Source organism: Heterocephalus glaber, unplaced genomic scaffold (genome assembly GCF_053883595.1).
Source record: "Heterocephalus glaber isolate CG9 unplaced genomic scaffold, H.glaber_assembly_v1.0 deba00001504, whole genome shotgun sequence".
NCBI classification, from domain to species: Eukaryota; Metazoa; Chordata; class Mammalia; order Rodentia; family Bathyergidae; genus Heterocephalus; species Heterocephalus glaber.
This window is the reverse complement of record NW_028258324.1, coordinates 61,193,097-61,209,111: the sequence shown is the minus strand read 5'-3', so window position 1 is coordinate 61,209,111 and position 16,015 is coordinate 61,193,097. Positions and strand designations below refer to the sequence as shown.

At 54.8% G+C, this 16,015-nt stretch overlaps 1 protein-coding gene across 2 annotated transcripts in view; it reads right to left on the bottom strand.

The window, feature by feature from the left end:
* Window positions 1-3,365: 3,365 nt before the first annotated feature.
* Window positions 3,366-16,015, bottom strand: part of Xxylt1 (xyloside xylosyltransferase 1) — a 142,836-nt gene continuing 130,186 nt past the window's right edge. The window contains exon 4 of one of the 2 annotated variants that reach the window (XM_004834752.3): window positions 3,366-4,831. In XM_004834752.3, the coding sequence (XP_004834809.1) occupies window positions 4,435-4,831 (397 nt within the window). In that variant the 3' untranslated portion in view covers window positions 3,366-4,434. Of the gene's footprint in view, window positions 4,832-11,265; window positions 12,072-16,015 lie in introns of those variants that run through there. The other variant, XM_021255397.2, reaches the window with a different exon arrangement.

Genomic DNA, 16,015 nt, shown 5'->3' with positions numbered 1-16,015 from the left:
CATGTGTAAACGAAGTGCGGTGGCACATACCTGTAATCCCAGTTACTCAGGAGCCCAAGGCAGGAGAATCTCAAATTTGAGGCCAGTCTCCCCAATTTAGTGAGCCCCCATCTCAAAATTAAACAAGCAAACAAAATTCCCAAAACACAAAAGGGCTAAGATGTAGCTCAGGGGCAGAGTGCTTGCCTAGCAAGCAGGAGGCCCCAGATTCCATCCCCAGCACTGTAAAGAAAAAGAAACAAAAAAGCTATATTGCAAGAATAGAAAAAGGATCACAGAAAGCACTGGAGGGAGTGAGGGCTTGGGAGAATGGGAGTGGAAATGGTGATAGAAAGGAATAAATAGAAACCGGAGAGGCCTTGCAGGGAGCAGCTGGGGCCTTGAATTGAAGGATTGTCACTATGTTGCTCTCCAGAGGCAGAAAGACTCCCCGGGCTGGGCTCGTGTGGCCATGCACGGGCCTGAGGAGCTTGGTCAGGAAGGAGGGAGCAGAGGAGGGCGCTGGCCTTGGAGGTGTGCAAAGGCCCCGGCTCCCAGGATGTGGGAACTTCAGCAGGGGGGACCCTTGTTCCACACATGTGGGGTACAGGAGGGGACCTCTCAGAGCTGGGCTCCTCCAGCACAGCAGCCTTCATGGCGCTGGCTCAAGGGTTTCTGCCTCATGCAAGCTCCCCAGGGAGCAGGTGGCCAGTGCTCCGAGTGTCCCACAGGGCAGCACCACCCAGCCTGCTTGGCAGGGGCTTGACCCTTGGTACTTCCCTGTGTGATGTCAGGGTGGGTGCTTCTACAGAGCCGCTGTGCCCAGGATGCCCTCTGGGAGCTGGGCACCTGCGCCCAAAGCTAAAGGTTTCAGCCTAGCGAGTCAAAAGCTGGGCGGCCGGGGCTATTGGACAGCAGCTGATTCTCTCCTCACTCCAAACAGCTCCCCACACTGATCTGTACCCCTCAGTCTCCCTCCAGAAAGGGCAGTGGGTCATGGTAGATTTTGGGTGAATTTCAGGTTGTGTGGCTGTAAATTCCACATTGGTGAGTGGCCAGTTGAGGGCTGGAAGGTTTGCTTTTGGGAACCCAGTGGACAGGTGTGAACCAGTGGATGCGTGTGAACCCCATGGAAGGGTGAGAAACACCACTGCTCCCCAGAGCTGGGACAGATTCTGCTTAGAGTTCCATTCAACCAGCTGCCCCCTTGTTTTCAGAGATGGAGAAAAACTGGGGCCCAGGGATGGAAGGGGTTTATCCAGGGACCCTGAATATTGGACCTGTGTGCTGAGGGGCCCCGCCCTCCTGGACACTTGGGCCTCTGCAGAGGGCTGTGGCTAGCAACGAAGTGGGCAATGGTTCAGGGAGATTTCCCAATGCACTGAATGAGCCCCCAGTGGCTGTCGCTTATTTCAAGAGTATTTTAGTTAAGAATGATCAGAATTCTCTCGAGTCTGTTATTTCACAACTCACCGAGTCCTTATACATCTCTCTTCCTCCTATAGCCCCCCTGGGGGGGCTCTTATTACCTAAACCTAGAAATGGGTGAGAGGTGACCTTGCCTGCCTAGAATGGCCCAGGTCATGAGGACAGAAGGTGGGTGCAGGAGGGAGGCTCTCCCCATCCTCGGGCCTCCCAAGTGAAGATCTGCCCAGAAGGGTTCAAATGGGCAGACTTGGCCGTCAGCCCAAGCAGGGCCAGGCTACGGCTGCACTTGGCCCTGGTGTGCTCCACACTGGGAGCCCACACGACATTCTATGGCTGAGTAAGTGCCATGGATGGGGGTGCTGCAGTCGGCCTGGCTTGACACACATGCAAGAGTTAATCTCATCAGCAAGACGGCAAGCTTTCCCAAGGCCATTGTCACTTTCGAGGTGCACACACAAAAGACAACAGTGCCTGAGAAAAGAAAGCGGGGCCTGGAGCTGCTATTATGGGATTATTTGTATTTCGAGAACTAGGGCATCCACTGGGGAAATTGAGGACTCATGGCCTGGCTAGCCTGGTTATGTTTTCTTATGGGTAATGTCAACTGCAGCCAACCTTTGTGAGCTGTAAAATAGCCAGCAAGCTCCTTACTGATACTTGGGGAGAAGGCTTGAGGTTAAAAAATGTATAGCATTCATTACAAAATCAATTAACATTCATTAGGGGAAATACAGAAATATGAAGATAAAAATACCTTAATTTTAGGACCCCAGAATGTTCTCTTTTCAGACTTCCATTCCCTCATGTGTACTGGCACAAATGCAACAGCAAAAGCTTTCACGAAGCCCCCTGAGCACAGCACAATTAATTCTGTTTGCATCGCACTGATTATAACAGGACCCCAATCAGGAGCCAGTGTGGCAGGATTTGTCAAAGAGCTGCTGGTAGTGAACCGCAGGAACCCGAGGCTGCATTGATCTGGCTGGATTTCCACTTGCTGGAGTCAGCTGGCAAGGTCACGGTCACTGGGGACAGAGGAGGGGAGCTCTGGACTGGTGACCTCAAAGGAATTGGGAGGTGTTGTTGGGTTTATGCCCATTTTGGCCAAGCAGTTTGTTTTCCCTTGCAATAAAAAAAGACACTCAGAGCTTTAGAAGCACTTTAATTATTGAAATGACTGCAGAAAAATGCCTTTGTTATTGTGAATCTAAAATTCCCCAGCCTGTAATCCAATCTTTTCCCCATTGAAATAATTGATTTTTAATGTGGTGTTTGAAACACATGGCTTTTTAGGAGTTGAACTAATGACAATGGCAAAGCAGGCTTGCTCGACTCTCTGCCTCTTTTTCTGTATTACACAGACAGAGCGTACGCTTCTTATCTACTTCCCCACTCAACATTTTAAGTTCTTTTTAGGTTTTTCCTATTATGAAAAATGCTGTGATAAACAATGTAGTGACACTGTCCACATCACTTATGTTTTCTGAGATCCACTGTGGAACTGGAATGACCCTCCTGAGGTTTTCATGAGCTTTATCAATAGCACATAGAAGTCCCCGACTACAGTGCCTGACACAGGCACTCAATAGCTGGTAGCTACAAATTGTAAATCAACTGACTAAGAGACCAGACCCATTCAGCCCCAGTCACTGGTTAGGCGAGGACACAGGGTAACTGGTAGAGGGGAAGGTCTGGCCTAAGAAGCATGAAAACAGATGGGGCTGTTTTGTCCCAGGAGCACAGGGACCTGCTACAGTGAAATGCTTCTCTACTCTGACCCAGATACAAAGCTGCCTTGCCTGTGTCCTCAGCCCTGGGCTCCCTCTGGTCCTCAGAGGCCCACTGAGAGTGCGCTTGGCTTGATCAGGAGAAGGGAGCTCGGCCTGGTACTTACCACACTCTTCACTCAGAACCTCCTACAGCTGGAAACTGGTGGGAGAACAAATACAACGAATCACTGTGTTCTCAAAGATTATTTATTAGCTCTCTCACCCGTGGTGAGAAGGAGTTCAAAAGTAAATAAAACTGAAACAGAATGAGATGAACAGTCCCACAGCATCTCTGGCCAGATTTAGCTGGACTATGCATGAGATGGACCATGATGGGCTTTGGGTTCGCAGCTCACTTACAGAGGAATCAGTCACAAGAAGAACTAAAGAAACCACACCCTAATTTCTGTGGGGTACAGGTAGGAAAGGACAAAGATGAATTTTTTTTTAAACAAAGAGGCTAGAACGATGACAAGCCTTGTGCTTGTGAATGGCTGGGCTCCTCTTTGGAATCAATCTTCCTGGTCCAGGCAACTCTACTGCACATCCTCAGAGTGGCCAATCACTGGTCTTGGTGGCGGACTTGACTTCTTAGTACAGTCAGATCACCTGGGCTGGCTGGACAAGGAACGAGGGATACTGGCGTTCTGTGATGTAACTGGGAGATACAAGCTGTGAACACTACAATAAGCAGACCGCTACTGGGCCCCAGCTGGCCCTGAAGGTCTCCTCTAAAAAGGTGGATCTTGAGGGCTGCACTGAGCATGTGACATCTTGAGAGGAAGCCCACAGCCTCATGGGCAAGGACGAGGAAGATCGGGGTTCCTTGGGAGGCTGAGATCCGGCTGCCTGCCGGAAGCCAGGCTCACTCACTCCGAGCTCACCCAGAGCTATAGCAGTGCTGTTCTTTCTCATAAAACACAAGCCTGGTGATTTGAATCAAATTTATATTTGGTCCAGGAAAGACCAGTTCTTAAAAGGATTTTGATTCCTTAGGTCAAGGACATCATTTGCTTTTCTTTCTTCTCCTCCAATGCTGTTTCCCAGCCAACTGGAAGATGTTCCCGAGTTTGTCCTGGTGATGCTGGCCCCCTGACTTTAGGTCCTGAGCACCAGCTACTCAAAGTTCCATGCTTGTGGGGTGTCTTCGGGACAGGGATCAGCTGGCTGAGAGGTCGGCAGCACCCGGATCCCAAAGGACATCCCTGTAGAGTCTCTGCAGGGGCTGGTGTGGCCCAGGGCCTGTTCCAGAGGCACCCTAGTCATCTGGGATCGGGGTGTTGCAGTTCCCATGGTAGATCTTGACGTGGCCCTCGCAGTGGAAGTAGGCCTCGAAGACATCACTGTAGCCGTGGTCCCGCCACCAGGTGCACAGCTGCCGGTTCCAGGTGCAGTCCAGCACGTGGAAGAGCTCAGGGTGCTCCATGCTGATCATGGTGAAGAAGTCCTGGTCCCCGAGGTGGCCACGGAAGTGGTACTTACTGGCCAGCTGCTGCACCTGCACGGGCTCCAGCAGGCGGCCATAGAGTGGGGACTGGCGCATGGCCTCCAGGTTCAGCAGCATCACCCCACTGTTGAAGCCTGGCAGCTCCTCAGGGGGAGGCCCTCCGACCCTGGTCTTGGGGTTCTCTTGGCGGAACTGCCAGAATGTGTGCCTGCAGGGAAAGAGGACAGAGTTAGCCCGGTGTGGGGTGCACTGCTCTCTGGCCCTGCTTCCTGGGCCTTCACATACCCTCGTCCTCACCTCTGAGCCCCAGCTTCAGAAAGAGGCGCACTGGGGCTCAGAACCTGCACCTTGCCCCCACCCCAGTGGGTAGCAGAGTCACAGCCTGAGGCCACATCCCCTGACTCCAAGCCCATGTGCTTCCACCATCTTTTGCCACCCCAGAATGATGACATCGATGACATTGTGGTCAACATCCTTGTCACAGCTAAGGTTTGTACAGACACAGGATGCATCAGATCACACTGGACCTGCTTATTAATGCCTCACGGCAACCTTATGAGACGCACGCCCAAAGCGACAACACATCTTCACAGCTAAGGAAAATACAGAGAGGTTATGTAACTTGCCCCGTGTGACACAGCTGAAGAACAGGGACAGAGACTAAATCCAGACCTCTGGCCCCAAAGTCCACACTGTTCAGACAGCAACAACACAGGCAGAATGTCCTCCCTTCATCTCTGCCTGTGACCCCGAGGAGCAGTGGAGGGAGAAGAGGGAAAGCAGTGCTGACGGGTGAGCTGCTAAGGCATGCGAAGCCGAACTTGGCCAAAACAAGTCAGGTGCTGTTTGGAATGAGCCTCATCGCAGGGCTCCAAGCCTCGAATCTCCGAGGATATGGACGGGGGTCAGTGTGGGAAGCAGCTGAGGACAGCTACGGATGACTATGGTTAATTAGGACAGGAAGTTGCCTCTCCATGAGTGACCCGGTAAGTGAGCTGGGCCGCTCTGTCCTCTGTCCTCTTCTGTGTGCACATCTTGCGTGCTGTGTGTGGGAGGTGTGCAGGAGCGGGTGCGGGAGCCCCAGCCCATAGCCACAGAGCAGATCCAGCTGGTGCCGCTGATGCGGAGGGAGGAAGTGGAAGGCCTACCGTCGGGAAGGGGGAGGGTGGGCCTGGGTCCCTAGGGAGGGGACACATCTTGGCCACCCCAACCTGTTTCCCAGCCTGGAAAAGCTACCTCTCTGCTCTCGCAGAGATGCTTCCCCAGCCTGTGTGGACAGGGCCTTTGCGGTGGGTGATGCAGGAATCGACTGTAAGGCACAGTGGAAATGAACTGAGAGCCACCCAGGAGATGGGCAGCCGATCCCTTCCTGGGTCCCACCACAATCCCCAGGCTGGGAACACACAAGCCTTCCTGCAGTCTCATGTGCCACAAAGGAAGCTGAGACTTTGATCCTGGTGGGGGGGAGCGTGCCGAGGGACACTCTCGCCGGTGGAACACAGGGGCCATTGTTTGAGTCTGGCCATGAGTGGCCAAGAGCGCTGGTGCCTGCTTACTGATAGCAACCTTGGCAGAAAGAAGCTTCCAGAGCAACCCGAGATTCAGCGGTCCTGGCCACAGAGCCTGCCAGGATGGGATCACTGGCATGCCAATGCCTGATCATTTTACCCCATTTCTTCCAAGTGGTTAATTTCAGAACACAGTTACAAACCAGCTACAAGTCTCCAGCCAGCCCCGGGCCCTGCTGTGTGGTGGAGGAGGAGCCCTCTCGTGGTGGGGGGGCAGCCTTCCTGGGTGCTTCCTCAGCTCCACACAGGGCCTCAGGAAAGACAAAGTGACCGGCAAGGATGGATGGAAAGTGGCCACGCGTGAGGCTGCCCAGCCTCCAGTGTCAGGTGGAGCCAGACAGCAGGACAGGTGAGGACACTGATCGCCACTGCCAAGCCATGGCTGAGCCCTCCATCAGCCCAGGACCCGCTACTAACTTCCAACCAAGGTCTGGAGCGTCCCAAGTCCCCCTTTTCTGCGGCAAGAGTGACCAAAGAGAGAAGGACAGGTCATCCTCCATTTGGTGGCCCTTTGGGAACATCATGCCCAGCACTGCCTCTAAGTGAGGACACAGAGGCAATCGTGACAGCCAGCACATAATGACTTGTCAGAGGAAGGAGGGACCGGAAATTGGAAACCAAGTTCCCAGTGGATGCACTAATGCAGAAATGGCACCAAGAAGCATGGCGGATTCTCTGAACACAAAATGATTTCCAGGATGCCCGTGATCACTGCATCCAACAAACCCAGAAAAACAGTCAGCTCCTGGGTATGGTGGGTTCCCTGGCCCCCATGCTGGTGGTTCTCTCGGAGAAGCTTCAGTAGTCCGGGTTATCGAGGCTGACTCGGGGCTGCAGAGGCGTCAGAGTGCTGACAGGGCACCGATCTCAGGCCTACTGAGGCAGCATCGCCGTGCACCCCATGCCGTGGTGCCCACAGGTGGCGGAGCCCCCTGACTCTTTGCTGGAACTCCAGTGCCTGCATTTAACAGGTAAGGGACAGAGGTGCTCTGTCTGTCAGAGCGTCTGGTCTCCAGCACCCTTTTATCTCCAACTCCCTCGGATCCCATGGGCTAGAGATCCCAGGAGCAGCACTTTGACTCCAACCTCGTTTCTGAGCTGGGCTGGCACAGTCTGAGGCCAGCGGCACCAGGACCAGGTCATCGGGGGATGCAGCTGCTGCTGACGCTTTCCTGAATGAATGCAGCTGTCTGCTTGTGAGTCCTGAAGCTTCCAGAAGTCTCTCTGATTAACCCATATCACATCCCTTTGCCCCACTTTGGGGCCGTGCAATCTTGCTCCCAGTCCTCGAAGGTCACCAGAACCACACGACAGGGGACAAGGTTTCTCCCCGCTTTGGAAACATTTCAACTGGGAAACAAGCCCCATGCGGATGGCACTGTACATATGGATCTTCCCTTCAGAAGTCAGTGAGGTCACTGGAAAATACCCTCCAGAACCAGCAGCCCTCTCTTCTGGTTATGGGTGGTGCAGTTTCTAAATGTTTACGTGGAGCTTATCTTAATAATATCTAAAAAGACCACCGAGACTCGTGGACTTATTTCCATGAAGAAAACTCATCTTTATGGAAAGGAGTGTTTGAGATAATTGTAAAAAGCCCTGATGATCATGGCTGGGTCACTCCAGTGATGGCTGTCACCTAGAGACCCTGGCCAGAGAAGCTGAGGCTCACGTTCCCCAGAAAAGACACATGTTGCCAAGAGTAATCCCTTCCTTTCCCTCCTGGGATCCCAATCATGGACACTTTGCTGCCGACTTTCCATGAGTTTTTCTTGGCTGGTGAAGCTCAGAGCTCTCCACTTCCACTCCTGAGAGGGGAGAAGCAAGGATGGGAATACACCGACCTCAGGCAGCATACACGAGGCCCCTCAGGAGATTCTAGAAGGTTCTGAAAGGCAGTGCTGGCTGAGGCTGAAGGCCCCTGTGAGGCCTGAGGCGCATACGGACAGCACCTGCCTCGAGTAGGATTGTCCCTGTTTACCAGTGCCCACCAGCTCAGAGTGAAGTCTCTGTGACAGTCACTGGGTCTCCTCTCAGAGGGAGCATGTGGAGGCTGCAGGGGCCCTGCTTGGCAACTCCTGGTGTCCCTATGCCACCATGATGGAGCTCAGAAAAGAGAGACAGGGCAAGACAGCCATATACCCACACGGGGCTGGCCAGGGATTGGAAATGCATGATGGTTTTCAGGTTTGTATATGGGACTCTGCTCTGCTGAAGCCTTCAGCCGGGAGACAGCAAGTGGAGACGGGACGCTGGGACTCAGCTGTTACTGAGGGCCACCACTGCAACCAGCTGCACAGTTGGTGGGCTGAGTGGCCTCTTGAGGCTTGGCTTGGTAGGGACAAGGATGGAGAAGGGCTGATGTCCTTAGGGCTGCAGTGGGGCTCCAGGAGCAGAGGTGTGCTCTGCCTGTGCCAGTACCATGCCGCCCATGGGGCCCGGCCCTGACTGGTCCCAAGGGTGCCCAGCCTCTGGAGTGTTGATGCTGCACGCGCTCTGCCTGCCTGGCTCCTCTCGGGGTGTGTGGCACCTCGGCAACCGGGGCCTCATCCACTGGCCAGGGCCTGGAAGTTTCTGTTGCGACACAGCTTCCTGCTCCGGGAGTCTGTCTGGTTTCCAGAGCTGCATGGCTGTGACCAAGCCTTCTTGTGGGACTCTGGAGACTAGCTCAGCCCTGGAGCCCTGCAGGGCAAATGGGGCCGACAACGGCAGTGGTGCTGGCCACGAGGGGCCCCACTGTGCCATGGTCCTCCTCCCTTCCTGGGGCCTCTCCAGGTCTCCAGAGCTTCGGGTGTCTCCTCATACACCAGGGCAGGCTCGCCTCCTGACCCGCCGTTGCCCTGTCCAGCCTCTCTGGGTGTCTTTCTGTGGACCTCTTCCCACACCCATGGCCCAGGAGCCACGGAAACAGTAGGGACCTGGCAACTCACTGCCACTCAATCCCACAAACAGTTGCAGAGCACCAGGTGCCTGAGCCTGGCCACACCCTAGGAGGCCACATGGGGTGGGCCTGGGGAGGGCCAAGAGCCAGTGGGCTTACTGCAGGGACAGTAACTCTGGTCACAGCGATGGCAAGGCTGGGAGGAGGGCATTTGGATAGGAGGAAAGGGGATGCCCTGTCCTATCCAGTCTGAGAACAGTGGGGTGGAAAAACCCAGTAGGTGGCTGGCATGTGGGTCACAAGCACACAGCACAGCAGGTGTGACAGGATTCCAGAGAGTCTGACCTTTCCTGGGAGGAGGGAGAGGGACTGGGAAAGATACAGGGCTCTGGAGCACCTGCCACCTGTCCCGTCCCCTGTCTGACGACCAATGGCTGGCACTGACTCGGGCCAGGGGGCCTTTTTCTGCTGTGGGGATCCTGGAGGAGCCGCAGGGCCACAGGACCTCCCAGGTGGACTGAAAGGCCCACGCCTACCCCACCGTCACCAGGCCTGTGACCCTGGTGCCACATTGAGCAGCCTCCCTCTGGCTTCTTCCTTCTCGCTCCGCCTGGCTTTGGCTGGTCATGCCTTCCTGCTGGCAGAGTCCCAAGGAGAAGAGGATGCCCATGCGTGTGAACTGCCCCCCGACCAACAGCACTAAGGACCTCAGTGCTGCCAGGAAAGAGTGATGGTGGTTCCTAGGTGCCACTGCCTCTCCCCACAGGTCCATAGCTGCCTCCCCATCACCCGTCCTGGCCCTGCAGCCACAATGTGCCACACCCCCGGTGCCCCTTCCTCTCTATTCCCTCCCTCACCGTGGCCACAGACTCTGGTCCCCACTTGAGCAGAGTACTCGGCCCTCCATGACCCTTGGCCCCAAGGCTCCCTGCTCTGGTGACAAGGACAGAGGCAGATCTCTCTGCCATGACAGCAATATCTTGCCCTTACTCTCCGGACCCTAGTCCTGGGCCCTGGGCCCCAGTCTCTCCTGCATCCTCCTGGATCCCTCTCCAGGGGAAGCTGGCTCCCAGCACGTCCCCACACACTGAGACCACCACAAGGTTGAAAGCTCCAGAGGGCAAGAACTTGGTGACACTCAGGCAGCAGTGACCTTTCAGACCAGGCAGCTGGACACACTGCACTGTGGAGCACATGACCAGGAAGGCACAGATGCTGGGAAGGCAGATGGCACCACACCACAGAGAGGACAGTAGGAGGCCAGGATGGATGGCCAGAGAAGGACCCAGTGAGGAGAGAGACACTGGGGAAGGGCGGGGATGGGGTGACAGTGGCGGCCAATATTGTGTTGAATGACCACACAGGTGCTGCGGTCTCCAGCTTTCAGCAAGGAAACTAGAGACAGAGACAGAGAGAGAAAGACAGAGGCATAGGCAGAGACACAGAGATGGGCTCAGGAAAGGCAAGGCAGAGGGGCCAGGCAGAGGGGCCAGGCAGAAGAGTTTGCCGAGACAAGAGCCCTGGGTGCCCCCGAGGCTGGGGATGCTGAGGTGGAGAGGGGAGTGAGAAAGGGTTTGAGGGGGCACAGCCCTCTGCCAATGCTCTCCCTAGCACTGGCCCCAGAAAGTGGGAAAATGCCAGCCGGCTGCCACAAGGGCTGGCACATCACTGCTGGGGAGAAGCTCAATCCTGGTGGGAGTCCTAGACTCCACCCAGAGGCCATAGAGCCCTCAGGAGCGATGCTGACCAGGTGAAGCCAAAGCCAGTCACCTTCAGAATCAGCTCACTGCCCCTGGAGGTCACAGGAGAGGATGCCGGGACACACGTTGGATGGTTTTCCGGGACAGTGAGCAGAACGTGGGTGGGGGTGGTAAGGGTGGCAGGGAGGGTATGTGTGGAATTTAACCTTGTCTCCTCAGGTAGACTCGATCCAGCCACACGAGCGCCCCTCACCCTCACTCAGGGCAGCAGAGGGTGGGGGGACACCCAGTGTGGCTCACCCAGGCATGAAGGGACAGGGCAGTGTGGCCCCTGCTGCAAGGGTAACTGAGTCACAGCAACTTCCCAAGCCCAGACAAAATCTGAGCACTTTCCTATCCCACCTAAGGGGACCTCCACCTGGGCTGTCCCTGCCGGTGGCCCTGCACGAGGGTGGCATGGGCCTCAGTCAAGAAGCAGGCTCTGGGGACAGATGGTCCCAGTCTGGTCCTCAGCTGCCAGCCTTGAGGTTCTGAGTGCCGAGCACTCTGTACAGGACTGGAATTTCCCAGCCATGAAGCTTGCAGGGCTGAGCTTCAGGGGATTCCAGGATCGCTGAACTCCAGCCAGCAGGCTTTCTTGAAATTCACCACTACTGTACGAGATAGGTTTTGGTGGTAGGTTTAATGTTACTTCCTTTTGTTTTAAGACTCGCTTCCAGATGTCAGCAAAGTCCCCGGCTTGTCCAGGGTTGGGCAGGTGGCGGCTCCCAGTGATGAGCCTGCTTCAACCAGGGGCAGCACTGTGCTGTCCTCGGTGTTGCCCACGGGTGTATGCAGGGACAGGTTCAGGACACTGAGAGTGGGGGTGCATGCAAGAAGACCTCTCCCCAACTGCCCTCAGCCATGGGCACGCCATCAACAACAGAGCTGTCCTCCCCCAGGTCACGGGTGGCACAGACTCCAGGGGTCAGCCAGGAGCTCAGTGTTACCCTCTCCACCGAGGTGACCCCTGGGGCTGTGACTTGAGTTCCCCAAACCAGAAGCCTTGCTCCGACCAGCTCCTTCTCAGGTCAGGATCATCTAGACACCCAAGGCAGAAGTGAATCTGTTTAAGCCTATGGTGGACCAAGCACTATGCCTGGAAGGAAGGAGGTGGGGGGAGGCAGGGCTGGAAGCAGCAAGACCGAGCAGCAGGTTCTGACCCAGGCATGAAGGTGGCTGTGTGAGGACAGAGGAGTGGAAGACTCGGGCCGGATGGATACTTTGCATGAAGGCGAGGCGGAAGTTCCATGTCCGATCCTGTGGGATAAATGGCAGTCGCTGTGGTGACATTGCCTCTGGCTGCTGGTCCGGGTCCTGCCCTCACCACTCAGTAAGGACAGTGGCCTCCCTGCCTCCCACTGCTCCAACGTGCTGTGGCGCTGGGCTTTCTAACATGTCACCTGCCATCCTGGCCACCTGAGTAGCAGCCTTATGCTTCTTTCTCTGCACTGCATGTTCACAGACCCAGGGCCAGGCTGGAGGGACGGGGAAGGGACAGCTGGGGGATGCTGGGCTTTGCTCCCTGTTTCTATGCCACCTTCTTTCCAGATGGCTTGAAGCAAACCTGTGAGCACTGGAGCCAAGCTCTTCCCATCCCTCCCTGCCCTAGGTGCCCACTTTCCAGGGACATACATTAATTTTTTTTTTGTTTGCTTGAGACAGGATCTTGCTATGTATGCCAGGCTGGCCTTCAGCTTGTGGCAAGCCTGTCTCAGCCTCCTGAGTACTGTTATTATAGGCATGCACCACCATACCCGGCTTCCTGAGAGTTACTTTTCTCCTTTAAAATGTTTGGAAATGTTTCCTTTGGCTCCTTGTGGGCTGTACTCCACTTGATCTCCAGGTCTTCCAGACAGTTCCCCCAACTCCCTGTCATGCCCAGAGTGCCCCCTTTTCCGTGAAGGCAGCAAAGACACCGAACCCCCTCCTGCCTGCCCCCACCTGCACTCTGGCACATAGTCAGCAACTTCTCATCTCTGCCTGGATGAAGTATGGACCTGGCCTCACTCTAAACATGAAGAGCAGAATTTTAAAAACCAGATCAAAGTTGCCACTGAAATTAGATGCTAATGCAAGCCAGTACCTGAGGGAAACAGAATTCTCCCAAAACAACACCAGCTCTGCTGGATGTGACCCACGTGCATGGAGTGTCCTTGGTCCTGGAGGGCAGCCACCCTTTCCCTGCCTTTCTGTCCCGGGAAGTTCAGGACAGAGGACTGCTGACTGCAGAGGAAGCACCCTGAGCTCACCAAGCCAGCTGGGCGCTCATCTGTATCTGCCTGCACCCCCTGGGGCACCATTGAGGGAAGTCTGAACCTCTTTTTAGGCCGCAGCCTCCTCCAACCCATGGAACCTGCAGGGCACCTTGTTGGGGACACCATGGGACTCCACCACCAGCCTCCCCTCCTCCCAGGTCCTGTCAGTGGGAAGAGTGAAGAAACCAGGCCGTGGACGCGCCTCAGGAAGACAGCTAAGAGGAAAGAAGGCAGTGTGCTTGCAGCACCGGGCCAGGCCCAGGAGGCCCCAAGTCACAAGCCGGCCCGCCTGTCTGCACCCTGCTGAATGCCAGGTCCACAGCCAGGGCCACCAGCGTCCCTGCACTGGCCTCCCTGGGCACAGCCTCTCATTTCAGGGCCATTTCTCCAGCTCTAGCCCTGTAACACTCCACACAGCGATCTGCCAGCAGGGCTGCGATTTCTGATGACTGGCAGTTGAAATCAGAGCATTGAGATAAGTTTGGTAAAGCTTGGTTTTCAGGGAAGATCATTTTTTCTTCCATGGGTTTAAGAAACAAGACTCTAGACTGAAACTGTAGGTGCCCACATAAACAAGAAAGCCCACTTATCTTCTGAATACCAAGGGGCTGTGAAGATCTCTTGCTGGAGGTTAGAAAGAATCCAGTTGCAAGATTTGTTTCCAAACTTCAAAAGAAAAAAACAAGTGAAACGGCTGTGAAGTCAGCAGACCACTCCAAATTCACGCTCTTCTGATTTTTGCCTCACCATACCTCCAAGAAGAGTTCTCCTTGGAATCCCTCGTCTGGGGAACCCTACTTCTCTGTTTTGTTTTTGTTTTTTGAGACCAAGTCTCGCTATGTAGTTTGAACTAGTCTTGAACTCACTATATAGCCCAGGCTGGCCTCAAACTTGAGGTGATCCTCCTGCCTCAGCCTCCTAAGTGCTGGGATTCCAGGAGTGTGCCACCACACCCAGCTTCTCTGTTTACTTCGAAGAAAAATATGCAGGCAGCTCATCCTTATCTACTCCTGTGGCTGTCAAATCCCCTATATCGGCCCAGTGGCGTCTATAGGCTGGAGACAGCCCTGGAGCCAGTGGCTGGGCTGAGCTGGCTCAGATGTGATCAGTCACGCAGGTGGCTGATGCCTGTTAAATGCTTGTTACCTGCCAGCACTTTGTAAACAGCTTGTATGAGTGACTTCTAATCCTCACCAAAGCTTTGCAATGCAGGTTACAAAGATGGTGAAGATTATGGCAAACACGTATGTAGCACCAAGTGCCAGCACATGTGACTTGCACTTGGAACATGCAAGAAGCTGGACAGGCTCACTCTGGGTCCTCCACCACCCAGGCATCACACCAAGAGAGCGACAGAGCACGTGTCCTTCCCCATTTTGTAGAAGGGCATGATGGTTTATATCAAGATGAGCCTCCAAAGCCTCATGAACTCACAGGCTGGGCTTCTGCAAGGTGATTGGATAATGGGGCGATAGCTGGCTTGCTGTTAGGAGAGGGGCCTGGTCAGAAGAGGTGGTCACTGGGGCCATGGCCTGGAAGGGTTTATTTCCTTATCTCTCTCTCTCTGCTTCCTTTTCACCATGAGGTGAGCAGCTTCTTCTCCGCCAGGCCCCTCAGCCATGCTGGTCTGCCTTGGAGTCAGCTGACTATGGACTGAAATGTGAGCCACAATAAACCCATTCTCCCTTAAGTTGTGAGTGTTGGGCATTTTGTCCCAGCAATGAGAAAAGTGACAAAGAAAAAGGGGAAACTGAGGCTTATGTAGGGAAGGAATTTAGTGCCAAGACCAACATCTCTGCCTCACAACACCAGGCTCCAGCATCTCTCAGGGGATGGCAATGCCCTCTTCCAACATTGACAAAGATGAAACACTGCCCTGAGCTTCTGCTTAGAGCTGTACTGTTGCCCTAGATTAAACAGGGAGTGTGGGGGACAGGGGACCTGCCACAAGCCCACCACACACACAGAGGAATCAGCTTGAGCAGAAAGAAGGCCTCCAACCAAGCCTTCCAGACAGGGACCCCCAGGCTTGCTGAGAGGACTCAACAAGGCTGTGTAGAGCACAGCCCAAGTGAGGCACAGGAGGAGGCAGCGTTGGGGGAGGCAGGGGACAACGTGGCCAGGGCCTGTACACCTGCATGCATATGGAATATCTGGACCTGGCAGACCCATAGAGATGGAGAGCAGACTAGAGACGGCCAGGGCAGACAGGGGAAACAATGGTGCAGAGATGGGGTGATGCTAAGGTTTTGGAAATATGAGGATGATTGTACCACATTGTGAATGGAACAAAAGCACTGTGTGCTTACAAACAGCTACAATGGCACATTTTGTTATCGATATAGGAGCACAATTAAAAAACAAAAAGAGTGGCAGAGGAGAAGAAGCCACTGGGCCTGGAGCCACAGCCTCCTGGGAACTGTCTTGCAGCCAACCCTGCTGCTGGTTCATCCCTGGGCATCACAGCCCTCACCCCCACCACAGAACGTGATGGACCAAAAGCCTCTCTGCCCACATGTGTCCAGCATCACCTACTCCAGGGCCCTCCCAGGCCTCTCCATCCTCAGGCCAGGGTCTGCGGAGGGCTCCCCTCCCTGCAGTGAGCCTGAGCCACTGTTCCTTTGCTGCTTCCCCACTGCAGGCACAGAGCCTTCTGCTGCGCACCTGTTTTCCAGAGCCGCGACACTGACAGGAAAGCTGTGTGATTCATGTGGCGTGTCCCAGGGAGTCGGGGACACTGGGATGGGGCAGTTCTCTAACAGCACCTTCTGCCTTCCTTCCAAAGAAATTATAATAATAAACTCTGAGAAGTGCGGAAATCACCCTGTTCTGCTTTGTGTGTGCAAAGGAGACCTGGCGGGGCAGGTGCATGGACTCACATTTGGGGTAACTACGGCGTGCTCAATCTGTGTGTGTCACCACCCAGGCATCACACCACAGCGACAC